We start from the raw sequence: 17,692 nt of genomic DNA on the forward strand, positions 1-17,692 counted from the left end.
AAGCTCCTGAAGAAGCTCATCCGATCGAAACTTGTTGAGCGATTTTACTGCAGTCGTATATGCGTATGGCTCAATTGTCATGTATTCAATATGAATGGTTTTCTATTTATGCCTGTTTTTTTACTTTTATAAATAAAACTTGAACATTTTTAATACTGTTACTGTATTTCTATATCTCCTATTGGACACCGTTAAAAGTCCCAGGGTTTGTTACCCTTTATTTTCCTCTTCTTTTTGTCTTTATTGCTTTGTCCAGTTCTTCACTTGACATTTAAATGAGAATCTGTTACAAGATGTGGTTTCTGCATCTGGGTTTAAAAATGCCGTTAGAGAATTTTTACCAAGTTCCTCCACCCCAAACTCACTCACCCATGTCTTTATGGACTTTGCACTGGTCCAAATCGTTTGGGGGAGGGGGGATTTTGCTGTGGGGTTGTTTTTCAGGGGTTGGGCTTGGCTCCTCAGGGGTTGGGCTTGGCCCCTTAATTCCAGTGAAGGGAACTCTTAAGGCGTTAGCATACCAAGACATTTGGGGCAATTTCATGCTCCCAACTTTGTGAGAGGAGTTTGGGGACGGGGAGTTTGGGGACGGCCCCTTCCTGTTCCAACATGACTGCCCACCAGTGCACAAAGCAAGGTCCATAAAGACATGGGTGAGCGAGTTTGGGGTGCAGGAACTTGACTGGCCTGACTTCAACCTGATAGAACACCCTGATAGACCGCCTCCTGCACATATACGTCGGCAGAATTGCACGGCTGGGCACAAGCATGTACAGGTACGTCCTCTTTAAGTGCCCAGCCATGGGCACTTCGCCGCTGGAGTCCCACGATCGGTCCCTGGAGCTGAAGAACGGGGAGAGCTGTGTGTAAACACGGCTTCCCCGTTCTTCACTGTGGCGGCGTCATCGATCGTGTGATCCCTTTTATAGGGAAACACAATCAATGACGTCACACCTACAGCCACACCCCCTACAGTTAGAAACACAAAAGAGGTCACGCTTAACCCCTTCAGCGCCCCCTTGTGGTTAACTCCCAAACTGCAATTGTCATTTTCACAGTAATCCGTGCATCTTTAATGCATTTTTTGCTGTGAAAATTACAATTGTCCCAAAAATGTGTCAAAATTGTCCAAAGTGTCCGCCATAATGTCGCAGTCACGAAAAAAAAAACGCTGATCGCCGCCATTAGTAGTAAAAAAAAAATTAACAAAAATGCAATAAAACTACCCCCTATTTTGTAAACGCTATAAATTTTGCGCAAACCAATCAATAAGCGCTTATTGCGTTTTTTTTTACCAAAAATATGTAGAAGAATACGTATCGGCCTAAACTGAGGAAAAAAATGTTTTTTTATATATTTTTGGGGATATTTATTATAGCAAAAAGTAAAAAATATTGAATTTTTTTCAAAATTGACGCTCTATTTTTGTTTATAGCGCAAAAAATAAAAACCGCAGAGGTGATCAAATACCACCAAAAGAAAGCTCTATTTGTGGGGAAAAAAGGACGCCAATTTTGTTTGGGAGCCACGTCGCACGACCGCGCAATTGTCAGTTGAAGCAACGCAGTGCCGATTTGCAAAAAGGGGCCAGGTCCTTTAGCTGAATTTTGGTCCGGGGCTTAAGTGGTTAAGCTGGTTGAGGATGGCTTATAGTTCTCAATGAACTGTGAGGGCGCCAGTAAGCACTCTCATAGTTTATTGACCTGCAATTTACCGAGTGTCTGCAGGAGCCTGACATTGCACCCCCCCCTTTAACTGGTACAATGCTTTATAGGTTGCAGTGATAACTGTTCTCATTGTTTTAAATAGCAATAATGGGGGTTAGAACCTTCTTCAGGTTTTTTTTTTTTGATGTCTCCATTGAGGTGGAATTCCTGGTTTTCCGGTGCTAGAATTGTTGAAGAGCTTTTATGCCGGGATCATCAAAGTGAGAAGGATCAGGATGACGCCGATCATGGAGAACACATGGGAGGAAGTAGCATCTGAAGCCAACGCATTCATTTTTATTCCAGTAGCATTGAAAGTTGAGTTGTTTTCCGTCTTTCCATCACTGAGTCCTTGCAGAGTTAAGTTCCTTGTTGGAGAATGTTGGCTTGGATCCGGATTCGTTGCGTTGAATTGAGGTGACGGTTTCCTTCCTTCTTTGTAGCAGACGGTAGGCACATATTGCAAAAGCCACGGCTGGTAATATTGGACCCTGGTGTAGACTCCGGGAAAACTGGGCCTGGCACAACCAAAACCCCAACTGATGATACCGAGCTGCAACCAAGCCCCTTCCACATTACACACGAGGGGACCACCCGAGTCACCCTGGAAGGAGAAAACACAACAAGTAAAATCTACCATCAACTACCAATGATATCACACCAAAAGACACATTGGAATTGGCCTCTACAGATGTCACATTTAGCAACAGTTTACCGCTTGCCGACCGCCTCACCTGGATACTGTATTTATCGGCGTATATCGCACACTTTTTTGCCCTGAAAATCAGGGCAAAATCGTGGGTGCGCGATATACGCCGATACCCGCTTTCCCGCGCCGAGTTTGAATACTGCGCCGGCATATACCGAGGGCAGTACACTCGTGTATAGTCGGGCAATCTCGGCTCCTCTCGCAGTCACGTCCTGGACGTACAGGACATCAGCGCGAGAGTAGCCGAGCCTGCCCGAATATACACAAGTGTACTGCGCTCTGTATATGCCGGCGCAGTATTCAAACTCGGCGCGGGAAAGCGGAAAATGAGCGGGGAGGACGCTGCAGAAGGACGCCGGGCCCGACGAAGAGGACACCCGAAGCCGCAGACGGATGCCGGACCCGACGAGGCCGCCGATGGACGCCGCGCAAGACACCAAAACTGTAAGTACAAAAATCTTTTTTCCACAGGAATTTCGGGGCAACTTTAGGGGTGCGCGCAGGGCAGGACTTAGGGTGGTGGGGGCCCCTGGGCTTGAGTGTTGAAGGGGCCCCCTGGAGCCGAGAATTGGGGGGGATCGAAGTTGTTGAGCGGGGGGGAGCGCATTAAAGTTGTTGAGCGGGGGGGGATTTTGCAGTTGTTGAGCGGGGGAGTGCCTCTCGCCTGTGCCAACAGCCGGGGCCACAGACTGTCATTAGCCCGGCTTTCTGGCTTTCTTCCCTTCAGCAGCCACAGTCCTCCACACACCACTCCGGTTCCTCCTGCTTCCGTGCTGCCTCCTCTTGCAGTGCGGGAAAATTAACCCTTTTGCGGGACTGCGGGAAGAAGCTGTCTGTGCGGGAAAGTCCCACAGAATCCGTGCGTGTTGGGAGGTATGCGCAGGGCCGCCATCAGGAATTTTGGGGCCCCTTGCACAGCTTAAGGCATGGGCCCCCTGAAGCAGAGAACCTAGGGGGGGTGGGGGTGCTGCCGCCTCAAATTGAGAAGCGTGGGGGCTGCCGCAAATTGAGAAGCGGGGGGGCCTTTACAAAAAAAAGAAGAAATAAAGAAGAAAACAAATATATATAAATATATGTAGCCATCCGGGGCCCTGGGGACCTCTGGTCCTTTTAATAAAAAGAAAAAATAAACCTCTGGGCCCTTTAATAATAAAAAAAAAAAACATTTATAAAAAATACATAAAAAAAGGGAGGTTGCCAAACCCGGGGGCCCTGGGGACCTCTGGGCCCCTGGGAACCTCTGGGCCTTTTAATAAAAAATAAAAAAATAAACAAAAATAAAAAAATAAACATTTATAAAAAAAATAAAAAAAGGGGGGGGGGGTTGCCACATGGGGCCCTGGGGACCTCTGAGCCCTTTAATAAAAATATATATATATATATATATATATATATATATAAAAAAAAATTAATTTTTTTATAAAAAAATAAAAAAGGTGGGTTGCCATCCGGGGGCCCTGGAGACCCCTGGGCCCTTTAATAATAATAATAATAAAATATATATATATATATATATATATTATTATTATTATTATTATTATTAAAGGGCCCAGGGGTCTCCAGGGCCCCGGACGGCAACCCCCCTTTTTTTTATTTATTTTTTGTAAAAAAATGTTTTTTTTATATATTTTTTATTTTTATATATATATATATATATATATATATATATATATATATATATATATATATATATATATATATATATATATATATATATATATATATAAATATATATATAAAAATAAAAAATATATAAAAAAAACATTTTTTTACAAAAAATAAATAAAAAAAAAGGGGGGTTGCCGTCTGGGGGCCTCCGGGCCCCTGGGGAACTCCGGACCCCTAAAAAAAAAAAAAAAAAAAAAAAAAAAAAAATTTTTTTTTTTTTTTTTTTTTTTTAAAGGGGGCCCCCTATTGGGTGGGGCCCCTGGGCTTGAGCCCAGTCAAGGCCAATGGTAAGTCCGGCCCTGGGTGCGCGCTATACGCGGGAGCGCACTATACCCCAATAAATACAGTATACGTTGGCAGAATGGCACAGGCAGGCAAAGCAACATGTATATATACGTTGCTTTGAACCTGCTCCCTAGCAGGCGCACTCGTACCCACCACAGCCTCCGTGGCCATGCCCGCTAGGGTGACCACATTGCCAAACTACCATTCAAGGACACCCTCCCTTCCCAAAAATCAGCTTGTGCTGTAACGAATCACTGCACAGTGATTGGACACAAGAGGCAGGATGTATGATTTCTCCAATCACAAGCAGGGGGCGGGGATTGTGCTCCCCAGGCATTCCCGGCCAGGGCAAGTATTATCAGTGAGTAAAGCAGTGATGTGGCATCCTTTTTTGGAGGCTTCAGATTGGCTCAGGGGGGGTGGCTGTGTCAGTTTCATTCCAGGACACTGTATTGTCCTGGAATGAATGTGCCCGGGACAGACCTCCAAAATGCGGGACTGTCCCGGACAATCCAGGACACGTGGTCACCCTAAATTTCCCGCGGGACCCTTGGACTTGATGTCCACCGGTGTCCCGCAATCGGGTCACGGAACGGCAGAACAGGGGGGGGGGGATGCCTTTGTAAACAAGGCATCTCCCTGTTCTGCCTGGTGACACCACTGATCGTCTGCTTCCTCTCATCGGAAGCAGCGATCAGTGACGTGTCACAGTAAGCCACGCCCCCTTACAGTTAGAATCACTCCCTAAGACACACATAACACCTTCCCTGCACCCTACTAGTTAACCCTTTCACTGCCAGTCACAGTAATCAGTAAATTTTTATAGCACTGATCGCTGTATAAATGTGAATGGTCCCAAAATGGCGTCAAACGTGTCTGATGTGTTCACCAGAATGTTGCAGTCGAAAAAAAAAAGCAGATCGCCGCCATAACAAGTAAAAACAGGTCACAGGGGGGGGGCGTGGCCTGACACCGCATGGAGTAGGACGCTGATCAGAGAAGCTCCGTCCATTACTCCTGATTTCTATCCTCCTTTGCCTCACTTGAGACCCCTTTTGCCTCCGAACTGACTCCATTGCTGCCGGGGACGATCGTGACCATGTCGCCATCAAAAGCAGCGAAATCTGCCGCCTTGGCGAAGCTTGATCAGTACCGGCGCCAGGACAACGTGGAGGCCGAGGAAGATGGCGACGCAGCAGACGCGAGCGGGAGTAGAGCGGCGGGAGACACTGCTCGTCTCCTAGAGGCTATTACCCTCTGCAGAACCGCGCTCACTACGCAAATAGAGGAGGTCAGGACGGATATATCGTTGATCCGACAGGACTTCCATAAACTCCGCGACCGCGTGAAGACGGCAGAGACCCGAGTCGGGGCAGTGGAGGACGCCATTCCTCCCCTACAGGAAGTCACAGATCGCATGCAGCGACAGATCCACCAACTCTTCACCAAACAAGATGATATGGAGAACAGATTGAGGCGCTGTAACCTAAGGCTTATTGGCCTGCCCGAGGGAGCTGAGGGGAGAGACCCCACTGCCTTCCTAGAGGACTTACTCGTCACTACATATGGCAGGGAAGCCTTTTCCCCCATGTTCGCGGTGGAAAGAGCCCACCGCATGCCTGCACGACCGCCGCCGCAGGGGGCCCCCCCCCCGCACCTTTATTGCTAAGCTGCTCAATTACAAGGACCGAGATGCGGCGATGAGACTGGCCCGGGAGAAGGGCAACATCCCCCTAGGTAATGTCCGGGTCGCGGTCTTCCCAGACTTCTCCGCGGAAGTCCAGCGCCGCCGTCGGGGTTTCATGGAAGCTAAACGCCAACTACGCGTAAAGCATATCAAATATGCCATGCTTTTCCCGGCCCGCCTCAGGATTGAACACGATGGCCGGGCACTTTTCTTTGAAGATCCGGAGGAGGTAATTGCCTGGCTGGAGAGAAGAGAGGGTGCTGCAGATGAGGGCTGATCCCTATTAAGTGAGTAACACCATTATCCCCTCTTCGATTGTTTTACCCCTTTTTTTTGTGTACCCGGGCATACCTCATGTACTATCTCAAGTATGACTTCCCCCTTTTTTGAACTGTGTTTATCCCCCCTGGGGGGGGGGGGGGGGTTTTACATGCACACCTCGCCAATGCTTTTCATGGTAACACATGAGCAAATCCCTGTGCTGGGATGGATTCCGGGACATGATGTGGCACCTTTTCTATCCTCCTGGCCTTTAATCTTTTATGTACTGTCCTCCGCAGTCTGAATTTACCATCCTTGGGAAAATTTGTAAATCGGCCGCCATGTGAGCTGTCTTTCCCCCCCTCCACACGCATCATGGCGATGCTTGAGCGCGCCTCTCCCTGTACTCTCTACTCCACTACATGACTCTTTCTTCCCGGCTGATCCGTTAGCCACTTGCTATAATACGGAGTCAGTTCACCCATTTGTACATTTATCCCCCTTTTTTTCTTTTTTGTTTTATGTTTTACTTTTATTACTGTTTCATTTTCTACGGCAAACTTCTATTTGGGGTCCAGTGGGGCCCGGACTGTTACCCACGGGTCCGGAGCCTCAGATGGTTAGTAGTTCTACCCACCGCATGCAAGGTGCAGCGAGACTTTTTCCCCCCTGTTGGAAGGAAATCTAACCAGTATGATTGGAGCTGCAGCATTACTGTGCTTGGGGCTTCCCTTTTTTTATTTTTGAGCCTCGGAAACTGTTTTCTTAACACCTTGCAGCTCCAACATCATATTAGTACCTCTTTGCATCAAGAGCAGTTTGTAACTCCACTGTTAGGATTTTTTCCTAGGTTTTGGGACGATGCCTACACCAAGTTCCTGGGGTGTAAGGCGGGGTGGGGGGTGGGGGGTTGGGGAAAGTTTGGATTGAGTAAATTGTTACTTATGAAGATGTGGGTCACACTACACGTTCGTTTTCCATTCCTGATATTGTATGTGCAATGTGTATTTATGTATATGGGTCGCTTCGCGACACCTACCCTATTATCTTTGACCGCTACTCCTTACGTGAGGTTAATTAATACAGCTGAGCCCAGATATTTTTTGGGACGTGGACCATGACAGCCTTAAAATTTCTCACCTGGAATGTCAGGGGTATGCGAGATAAGGTCAAGCGGTCAGCGATACTAGCGTTCCTTAAAAAACAAAGGGCTGATATAATGGTCCTAGTTGAAACGCATGTAGAAGGCAGACTTCAGATGGCACTCCGCAGGCCATGGGTGGGGTGGGCATTCCATTCGACCCACACACCCCATGCCCGGGGAGTCTCCATTCTAGTGGCAAAATCGGTGCATTTTGAACTGTGTACTATCTCTACGGACCCACAGGGCCGATATGTTTTCCTGTCTGTGAAATTGTATGGGGAGCCGTTCCTTCTTTTAGCATTCTATGTCCCTCCCCCCTTTGCCATGACGGTGATACTCGAAGGGATTACGTTTATGGCAAATCACCCCTCGATTCAAGCAGTATGGTTGGGGGACTTTAACACTACTCTCAACCCCAGCCTAGATAGGTTGGCCGGAACGCCCCCCCATAATTTAGGTGAGGTGACCACCACTAAATTCTCGAAACTCATTGCTTCCCTCCATTTAATTGACTCTTGGAGGTTTAAATTCCCACAAAAACGGTTGTATTCCTGCTTCTCTGCCACACATAGTTCCATGTCGCGCATTGATTTCATTCTAGTCTCCCAAGTCCTCACGTCCAGACTCTCAGAGGCCAAATTCGGCCCACGCCTACTATCTGATCACAGCCCGTACTGGATCTCATTGAACGTCCCGATTGACAAACCTAGACGGGCATGGCGTTTGAACCCCTTCTGGCTCTCGCTCCTCCCGGAAGATGACGACCTCTCGGATGAGTGGAAGTCATATTTCGAGACGAATACCGGGTCCGCATCAGCGGAGACGGTGTGGGAATCATTTAAGCTCCACGCTCGCATGTCTCTGATCTCCCGCATTAATAAGATTAAATCAGATTCGGCGGAAGTCTCTGACAAAGCGATGCTAGACCTCTCCCTCGCAGACCGAAGATATGCGACGGACCCAACACCAGAAGCGGCAGCGGCGCTTAAATTACAGACAAGGGTAGTGAATCAACTACAATTTGAACAAGCCAGACGCAAGTTATTTTTCGCCAAACAAAAATTTTTCGAACACGGGGAAAAGGCGGGGAAACTTTTGGCCTACATGGTACATAGTGAAGATAGACCGCCGGTGGTCATATCCCTGCATGGTCCCGAGGGGCAATGCATCACTGATCCGTCGGCAGTGTCGTCCGAATTTAAAGAATTTTTCGCCAAACTCTACACGTCTCTGAGCCCGGCGGACGACGGCCCGATGCAATCGTTCTTTGAGACTATCACCCTCCCCTCCTTGACGGTTGAACAGACTACCCTCCTCGAGGCCCCACTGACCTCGAAGGAAATAACTGAGGCTATTGCTTCATTTGCTCGATCCAAAACCCCAGGCTCAGATGGACTCCCAATCGAATTTTACTCACAGTATAGTCAAATTCTCTCACCCAAGCTGTTACAACTCTATAACTCCATGTTTGAGACACACGTCCTTCCCCCGACCATGAGAGAGGCAACCATCGTCCTCATTCCGAAGCCGGGAAAGGACCCTGGATACCCGGAATCCTATCGCCCTATCTCCCTCTTGCAGGTAGATATTAAAATACTTGCAAAGGTGTTGGCAAATAGGCTCAACAAAGTTATACTCTCATTGATACACACTGATCAGGCGGGATTCATGCCAGGCCGCAATACCTCTTTTAACCTTCGACGGTTGTATATCAATCTACAGGCCACACACGACAATGTAGGTTCTAGAGTTCTAGTAACACTTGATACAGCTAAGGCCTTTGACTCTGTGGAGTGGAGGTATCTGTGGCGTTGCCTCGAGACTTACGGCTTTGGCCCAAAGTTTTGCAAATGGGTTAGCCTACTGTACCACAACCCCACAGCCAGAGTAGTAGCGAACGGTTGGACCTCCCCATTGTTTGCCTTGAGCAGAGGCACGAGGCAGGGGTGCCCCCTCTCCCCACTTTTGTATGCCTTGGCGGCGGAACCCCTCGCAATATCTATTCGCACTAACCCAGAGATAGATGGTTGCAGAGTGGGTTCATTAGTAGAAAAAATCAGCATGTATGCGGATGACACCTTATTGTATTTGGCAGATTCAGGTCCTTCCCTTCATGCGGCGCTTCAGACGATTGAACAATTCGGTATTTTCTCGGGCCTAAAGATCAATTGGGGGAAATCACAGATTCTACCGATCGATTGCTTCCCACCCCCTGAATCCCAATCCAGTATGCCACTACAGAGAGTAGACATTATCAAATATTTAGGGGTACACATCTCCAGACGCCCAGCTGACTATATTGCCCTTAATGTGGAGCCCCTTTTTGAACTTGTTAGGTCTAAAATCAGGGTATGGGCCCAACTACCCTTAGGGGTCTGGGGACGCATCAATCTTATTAAAATGGTCCTTCTCCCCAAACTATTATATATCCTTTGGCACACCCCAACCTACCTTCACTTGAAATACTTCAAATCATTGGAAGCCCTTCTGAAACCATTCATATGGGGATCAGGCAGACACAAGCTCGCGTGGCAGGCAGTTAAGAACCCGACTGATATGGGAGGCATGGCTCTGCCAGATCTAAACCTCTACTACATAGCCGCACAGCTCTCGCAATTATACCACATAGATAAAACTGACAGTCAACGCTTCCTAACACTATTATGCCCGCGAGTGGCTCAGCTCACCGGGGATGCAATTTACGCGGTGTCGACGGGATCTGGGAGTATCGGTCCAGGGAGGGAGATGACGTCTACCCTGGGTCACTACAGACGCATTTGGGAACTTGCTTCCGCCAAACTTGGAATACCCGAGTATACTGATTATACACCATTATGGCAAAACAAGGTTCTACGGGAACTCTCTAATGATCAGGGAGCTGAGCTCTGGGCCGCGCGGGGTATCTATTACCTTCATCACTTGCTATCCGAGGGTAACCTTAAAACCTACCAAACACTCAAGGAAGAATTTACACTCCATGATAATATGCGGTTCAGGTTTTTTCAAATTAGACATGCGATCCAGACACAGTTTTCACGCACCTACCCACAACCAACGCCGCACCCGATCGTGGCCATAGTAAAGGGAAAAGACCCCAACAAACTGATCTCTGCATTCTACGCTATGCTCTCTACCCCTGTAGCCACTAAAATAGCATATGCCATAAAACCTCGGTGGGAAAGGGAGGTGGGAATTCTTGAGGACGAGGAATGGGAAGAGGCTCTGGAGACTTGCAAAGCGGTGTCCCCTAGGCTATCGGATAGACTGACTCAGATATACATCACTCACAGGACGTACCTGACTCCTATCCGCGTAGCCAGGTATAAACGCACACAGTCCACTCTATGTGCGATGTGCGCCCAAGAAACAGGAACATTTTTCCACCTTATCTGGGCCTGCCCAAAAATCCAGGACCTCTGGAAACAGATCATAACATTCCTGCACGATACAATGGGCACACCGGTTACCCTTGACCCCAAACAGTGTCTGCTGGGAATTTTCCCCAAAGACACAGACAAATTCACCAAAATATTCCTCCATGAGTCCCTATTCTCGGCCAGAAAGATAATAGCCCGCAAATGGATGAGACAGACCCCCCCTACTTTCCCTGAATGGAAAGCTGAAATAAATATGACCCTACCCTATAAAAAATGCGTTTACATAAATAGGGCGTGCCCTGAAAAATATTATAAAATTTGGGATCGCTGGCTGAACGACTCTGAAACCTGTAACTAGTTCTCTCCTCAGCACAGGATATGGTCTCCATCCCTCTTGACTTGGTCTACTACTTCCTATTTCTAATATCTAATATGTTCTCTTAACCTCTGGCTGAGCTGGTTCAAAAGGAAGTAAATGGAGTATAAATTACACATGCAAACCTGTACTGATTGTGTGACATCTTTACTAATAAGAGACCTTGTAATGTTCTATACCCACGAATTACTGATTTATTTATGTATGTAACTTTTACTCAATAAACAGTTTTTGTTTGATTAAAAAAAAAAAAAAAAAACAGGTCACAGGTCCACGTGATGGAAACCCAGACGGCGTCCATCATGTACATTTACGTGATTGTGCCTGCCACCCACTTGCAGTATATTTACTGTGAGCAGGCGGCAGATAGTTAACCTCTTGGCGCCGGCTGCACGCAAGTATACAGCCTCTCAGGGGGTGGGGCTTTGCACCGAGCGGACGCATGTTTGCTTGCATTAGTGCAAATACAGCTGTGCCGAGGGCTCGCTCCTGGCACACATTTACCGATGACAAACAGAAAGCTAGCAATCGCTGCTGGCGATCAGAAGCTTTCCGATCATGCAACCGCTGTGACAGCCAATCACAGCGGTCACATGGTCATAAACCCCGCCCCACCACCCAGCATCCTAAACTCCTTAAAGGGCCAGGAGGTGGCAACTCTAAGGCCTCGTTCCCACGACTCAGATCCGTCAGGGGCGTCCGCCAGCTCAACGGGAGATCTCTCCATTGATCTCCGCTGAGCCAGCAGATGACAGGTCCCTCTCTGCTCATTGAGCGGGGAGGGGATTGTGGAGCGCCGCTGCCTTTCTATGGAGAGATCAGACGAAAGCGAGCTGCATGTCCCTTTTCATCAGATCTCACACGATCCAATCCACCAGGACGGATGGCCACGTATCTCTATTAGGTAGATTCACAAAGAGTTAGGCCGGCTTATCAGTAGATAAGCCAACCTAACTCCGAATCTACGCCGCTGTATGTTTAAGCGTATGCTCAAACAGAGATACGCTTAAACAAAGCTAAGATAGGACGGCTTGCGCCGTTCTAGCTTAGCTTGCAATTTTTCGGATGGCCGCTAGGTGGCGCTTCCATTGCGGCCGGCGTAGATTATGTAAATGAGCTTGTACGCCGATTCCCGAACGTACGCCAGACCGCCGCAGTCGAATTACGTCGTTTCCGTAAGGCCTTAGGCGGCCTAAAGTTATTCCACCTATGAGGTGGAATAACAATGTTAAAGTATGGCCGCCGTTCCCGCCGCAAGGTTCGAATTTTTTACATCATTTGCGTAAGTCGTCCGCGAATCGGGAGTTACGTCGTTTACGTCCACTTCAAAATCAATAGGCCCGTACGGCGTACTTAGCCGCAATGCGCCCTGGGAAATGTAGGCGCCCGGCGCATGCCCAGTGTAAAAAAATGTAAAAAAACGTGAGGTCAAGCCTCATTACCATGATACACGCCCTCCTCCAAGTCATTTGAATTAGGCGCCCTTACGCCCGCTCGTTTGAGGCTACGCCGCCGTAGATTAGCAGGTAAGTAGATTGAAAATCACTACTAGCCTAGCTAATTTACGGCGGTGTAGCCTAAACAGGCTAGGCTACGCCGCCCTAAATTTATTCCAATGTACCTGAATTTACCTATATACGTCTGATTTTAGCGGATCGGATGTCAGTGGACACGATCACCGCTGACATCCGACGATCCATAGATTTGTATGGAGCGCCTGTTCAGGTCCGCCGAAAAAACTTACAGGCTAACCTGAATGGTCCTGGTCCGTCCGTGTGAAAGGGGCCTAAGGGTTTAAGACGAAGGGTGGATTTTTGGACCTACCTGGCAGGTGTCTTTGCCTCCCTGTTTGTAGCCAGCACAGATCATATCTTCCTGAATCAATTTGTATTTCTGTTCATAGCCTAAACGGGCTCGATACATCGCTTCACAGTTGTTGTTGGTAAGCAAGGCCACCTCCACCATCTGAAGGGTTTCAGGGGTTGGAAGTCTTACTGTATGGAAGCCAAGAACAGGCGTAACAATAAACACAAAGGAAAAAAAACAAGCAATTTGCAAAACAGCCTAAAATTTAAGTTTCTAATTTATTTTTAATAAAAGAAGTCTTTACCTCCTTCGCTGAGGTCCCCCCAGCCTGTAGCCCAACAGAGGGTTCCCTCTAGAAGATGGACATTCTGAGGCAGAAGGCAGACGGGAAGGATAGAGGTGGTGAAAGAGACCGGTTTGTCAAGTTCTATCAGGGCGATGTCCCCACCGGCTCCTTCTTCTACAAAGTCAGGGTGGATGATGACCTTCTTTACGCCTCTTTCTACTATATTGGGGCTGCTCAGGTTGGACAGCTGAAGCACCCCAAGGTACACTTTGTATTGTGACACATTCAGGGGACTAGAAGGAAAGAAAAAAAAAAACGAGTGATCAGTTGTCACCAGAAATAATAATATAAAATAAACTACAATCTTCACAGAAACAAATCAACCACAGCTACGTGCACCCCAAAGCTCAAACACATATTCATGTATACAGTATATACTGCTGGTGTCAGTAGAACAGTGGACAATGTCAGTAGGGCAGAGTTTGGTGTCAGTGGGGCAGTGGATAGTAGTGGAGTTAGTAGTTTTTATTTTTACTATTTAATTTTTTATTATTTTTTTAATTATTTAAAAAAATATATATTAATATTTACAATTTCTTTATTAGTTTTTTTCCAGATTTTTTTTAGAAACCCCATTAGGGGGCTTTGGTGAAGTATCATGGGTCCAAACAGGGGGCATTTGCAGCAGACAAGGTGATTAGGGTGTGCCCAGGCACACCTGGCACACCCTGTGCGCACATCTATGGCTGCTGGTAATTTGTGTGCCCATTCCCAATCCCTCAGCTGCTGGTAATCTGAACGACAGCCATACTTAACATTGGCTAGGCCACCTAGGGGGCAGCTTTATCTTTACGCCGGCGTACCTCTTACGGAAACGGCGTATCTTTACTGCGACGGGCAAGCGTACGTTCGTGAATCGGCGTATCTAGTCATTTGCATATTCTACGCCGAACTCAACGGAATCGCCACCTAGTGGTCAGCGGAAATATTGCACCCTAAGATACGACGGCGCAGGCCGTCGTATCTTAGCTCGGTTTAAGTGTATCTCAGTTTGAGAATACACTTAGGCCTCGTACACACGACCGAACATGTCCGCTGAAACTGGTCCGCGGACCAGTTTCAGCGGACATGTTCGGTCGTGTGTACGGCCTATCAGACCGTTTTCCAGCGGACATTTGTCCAGCCTGACTGTTTTCCAGAGGACAAAAATTTCTTAGCATGCTAAGAAACATGTCCGCTGGAAACCTGTCCGTCGGACATGTTTGGTCGTCTGTACGAATCACCGGACATGTCTGCTCGGCTGAAAGCCCTTGCATGCGTCAAAGTGATTCGACGCATGCGTGGAAGCATTGACCTTCCAGGGTCGCGCACGTCGCCGCGTCATCGTCGCGGCGACGGCGCGGCCACGTCACCGCGTATCCTGTCCGCGCGGATTTCTGTTTGATGGTGTGTACAACCGTCAGACAGAAATCTCCGTGCGGTCATGTCCGATGAAAACGGTCCGGCGGACCGTTTTCATCGGACTGTCTGCTTGTCTGTACGGGGCCTTAAACATACGACGGCTTAGATTCCGAGTTACGACGGCGTATCTACTGATACGCTGGCGTAACTCTTTGTGAATCCAGCTATTAGTGTTCCTTTAAAGTATTGCTCTAAAGGCATGTTTTTTTGAGGGGTGTGAGTCTTATGCTTCTCTACACCCAAAAGTCCCGGTTACCTTCTGCAATTCTGAAAAGCTGTTGCTTCATTAGGGGAGAAACGCTCCGGGTCGAAGCATTGGTTTGCTGTACAGTTTTAGAAGTTTGTCCCAATTTGTCTTTCTAAATGCCAATAAGTATTCATTTTAGTTTTTTTTTTTTAATACTGCATTCCAGATCTGGAGTTCTGAGGACTTCAGAAGAGCATAGATTGGTTTTCAAGTCCATGGGTTCTACGAAAACCTGGTAAACCAGCCCCGATGTATTACATGTACAATATAGAAGAAGTGACAAGGTGTGATCTGTTAAACAGAAGTGTGTCGGGAGAATATATTGATCAGTCTGGTCAGTAGTATCAGTGGAACGTAGAAATACTTACTCCTCAAAGCAGTGAGCAACCAGCAGCACCCAGGACTCGGTGAGTAAGGACCCGCCGCAGTGGTGAACCCCGTTGTTCTGCAGGCTGACTTGCCATGGCCATTCTGCCCCCTTGGCGTCCTCTCCGTTGACAATGCGGTCTTCTATGATGAGCCCTCCATGGCCTATTAAAGAAAAGCAACATATTTTCACCACTAAATGTATAAACTTTAAAATAGATTTCGAGACAGACAAGGACACGTATATCCCTTGGAAAACCCATACCGATAATGGACTAAAGGTTCTAGCACACAAAGCAAAGAAATATAAGATGACCTCTACTACTGCATGACGTGTGAGATAAAGTCACAGCAAGTTGGTAGCCAGGTACTTACCTCCCGGCAAGAACAACAACACAAATAAAAAGCCTCTCTGCATTGTGGGGATGTAGATGTTCCAGGTGAGGAGATGTTCTTGTTTGAAGCTTTGCTGACCAGACATTTGACTGATAAAAGTCTAGTTTTTGGACAACTTTTGTAGGAGCCGAAGCTGTCAAACTGGTTCTCTTCTTCTCATTGACATCCCCCCACTTTGTCTCAAGTCACAAATCCTCTATTTCATGGGTGGGGGGCAATTGTTCTGTCTGGGAAATACCGTATTTTCCGGCGTATAAGACGACCCCCTAATTTTTCAGGAAAAATTTTGGTTTTGGGATATACTCACTGTATAAGACTACCCCCTTCTTACTAGTCTTTCTGGAAGCTGAGGGGTAGCCGGAACCGCTGACAGAAACAGGCTTTTTCAAATCTCACTGTGCCATTACATCACTTGCCCCTCACTGTGCCATCACTTGCCCCTCACTGTGCCATCACTTGCCCCCTCTCTGTGCCATCACTTGCCCCCTCTCTGTGCCATCACTTGCCCCCTCTCTGTGCCATCACTTGCTCACTGTGCCATCACTTGCCCCCTCTCTGTGCCATCACTTGCCCCCTCTCTGTGCCATTACTTTCCCCCTCTCTGTGCCATCACTTGCCCTCTCTCTGTGCCATCACTTGCTCACTGTGCCATCACTTGCCTCCTCTCTGTGCCATCACTTGCCCCCTCTCTGTGCCATCACTTGCCCTCTCTCTGTGCCATCACTTGCCCCCTCTCTGTGCCATCACTTGCCCCCTCTCTGTGCCATCACTTGCCCCCTCTCTGTGCCATCACTTGCCCCCTCTCTGTGCCATCACTTTCCCCCTCTCTGTGCCATCACTTTCCCCCTCTCTGTGCCATCACTTGCCCTCTCTCTGTGCCATCACTTGCTCACTGTGCCATCACTTGCCCCCTCTCTGTGCCATCACTTGCCCCCTCTCTGTGCCATCACTTGCCCTCTCTCTGTGCCATCACTTGCCCCCTCTCTGTGCCATCACTTGCCCCCTCTCTGTGCCATCACTGCAAACGGTGCATTTACTCACTTTTTTTCTGAATAGCAGGCGGTGCGGTGCGATGACAGTCTCCGTGCTGCGAGCGTCAATGATTTAAAAGACGCGCCTTCTCCTCAGACTGTCCTGTGATTGGCGGAACACAAATCTTCCCAGCAGCGCCTCTGTTCTGTGTTCCGCCTATCACGGACGTCTTCTCATCTCGTCCGAGGATGAGAAGGCATCTGTGATAGGAGGAACACAGAACACACTGAGGAGAAGGAGCGTCTTTTAAATCATTGACGCTCGCAGCACGGAGACCGTACCCGGCGTATAAGACGACCCCCGACTTTGGATGTATTTTTTTGCATCCAGAAAGTCGTTTTATACGCCAGAAAATACGGTAGATAGAGATCTGCTATTCCTAGTAATTAGGAACGGTGATCTCTCTCTCTACTTCCAGTCAGCCCCCCCAAGTTTAGAAACACCTCCCTACAGTTAAAGTGATTTGTTAAGCTTAATTTTTTTTTCAAATAATAACCAGACATACTAACCTCCACTGTGCAGCTCGTTTTGCACAGAGTGGCCCAGATCCACGTCTTCTGGGGTCCCTCGGAGGCTGTCTCGGCTCCTCCCCGCTTCTGGTAGCCCCCCCTGGGAAGCGCTCTCCCAAGGGGGTTACCTCGCTCCCGAGTCCTGTATCGGGTGTCCATAGCCATCGACTACAGGTCTCGCCCCCACCCCCCAGCACTCGTATCATTGTAGTTGATTGACAGCAGCGCGAGCCAATGGCCGCGCTGCTATCTATCTATCCAATGAAGAGCCGAGAAGACCGAGCGCGTTCTCATAAGATGCATTAAAGCGGATGTGCCACTAAAAAAACATATTAAAAGCCAGCAGCTACAAATACTGCAGCTGCTGACTTTTAAT

General features: G+C 48.0%; 1 protein-coding gene across 1 annotated transcript; it reads right to left on the reverse strand.

The window, feature by feature from the left end:
- Positions 1-1,823: 1,823 nt before the first annotated feature.
- LOC120942862 (serine protease 33-like) lies at positions 1,824-15,860 on the reverse strand. The gene is made up of 5 exons (XM_040355787.1): positions 15,755-15,860; positions 15,382-15,544; positions 13,324-13,598; positions 13,038-13,207; positions 1,824-2,310 (listed from the first exon to the last, which is right to left on the reverse strand). The coding sequence occupies exons 1-5, from the start codon at positions 15,858-15,860 to the stop codon at positions 1,909-1,911; spliced, it is 1,116 nt and encodes a 371-aa protein (XP_040211721.1). The 3' UTR covers positions 1,824-1,908.
- Between the last annotated feature and the right edge of the window lie 1,832 nt (positions 15,861-17,692).

Source organism: Rana temporaria, chromosome 6, assembly GCF_905171775.1.
Source record: "Rana temporaria chromosome 6, aRanTem1.1, whole genome shotgun sequence".
Classification (NCBI taxonomy): Eukaryota; Metazoa; Chordata; class Amphibia; order Anura; family Ranidae; genus Rana; species Rana temporaria.

What these genes read in the sequence shown, in the direction of transcription:
- LOC120942862 (XM_040355787.1), bottom strand. Translation starts at nt 15,860, where the DNA reads ATGTCTGGTCAGCAAAGCTTCAAACAAGAACATCTCCTCACCTGGAAC. An exon ending in GTTGCTCACTGCTTTGAGGA is followed by an intron (nt 13,599 to 15,381) that starts GTAAGTATTTCT and finishes CTTTCCTTCTAG; the next exon opens with TCCCCTGAATGTGTCACAAT. An exon ending in GAGGCAAAGACACCTGCCAG is followed by an intron (nt 2,311 to 13,037) that starts GTAGGTCCAAAA and finishes TTCTCCTTCCAG; the next exon opens with GGTGACTCGGGTGGTCCCCT.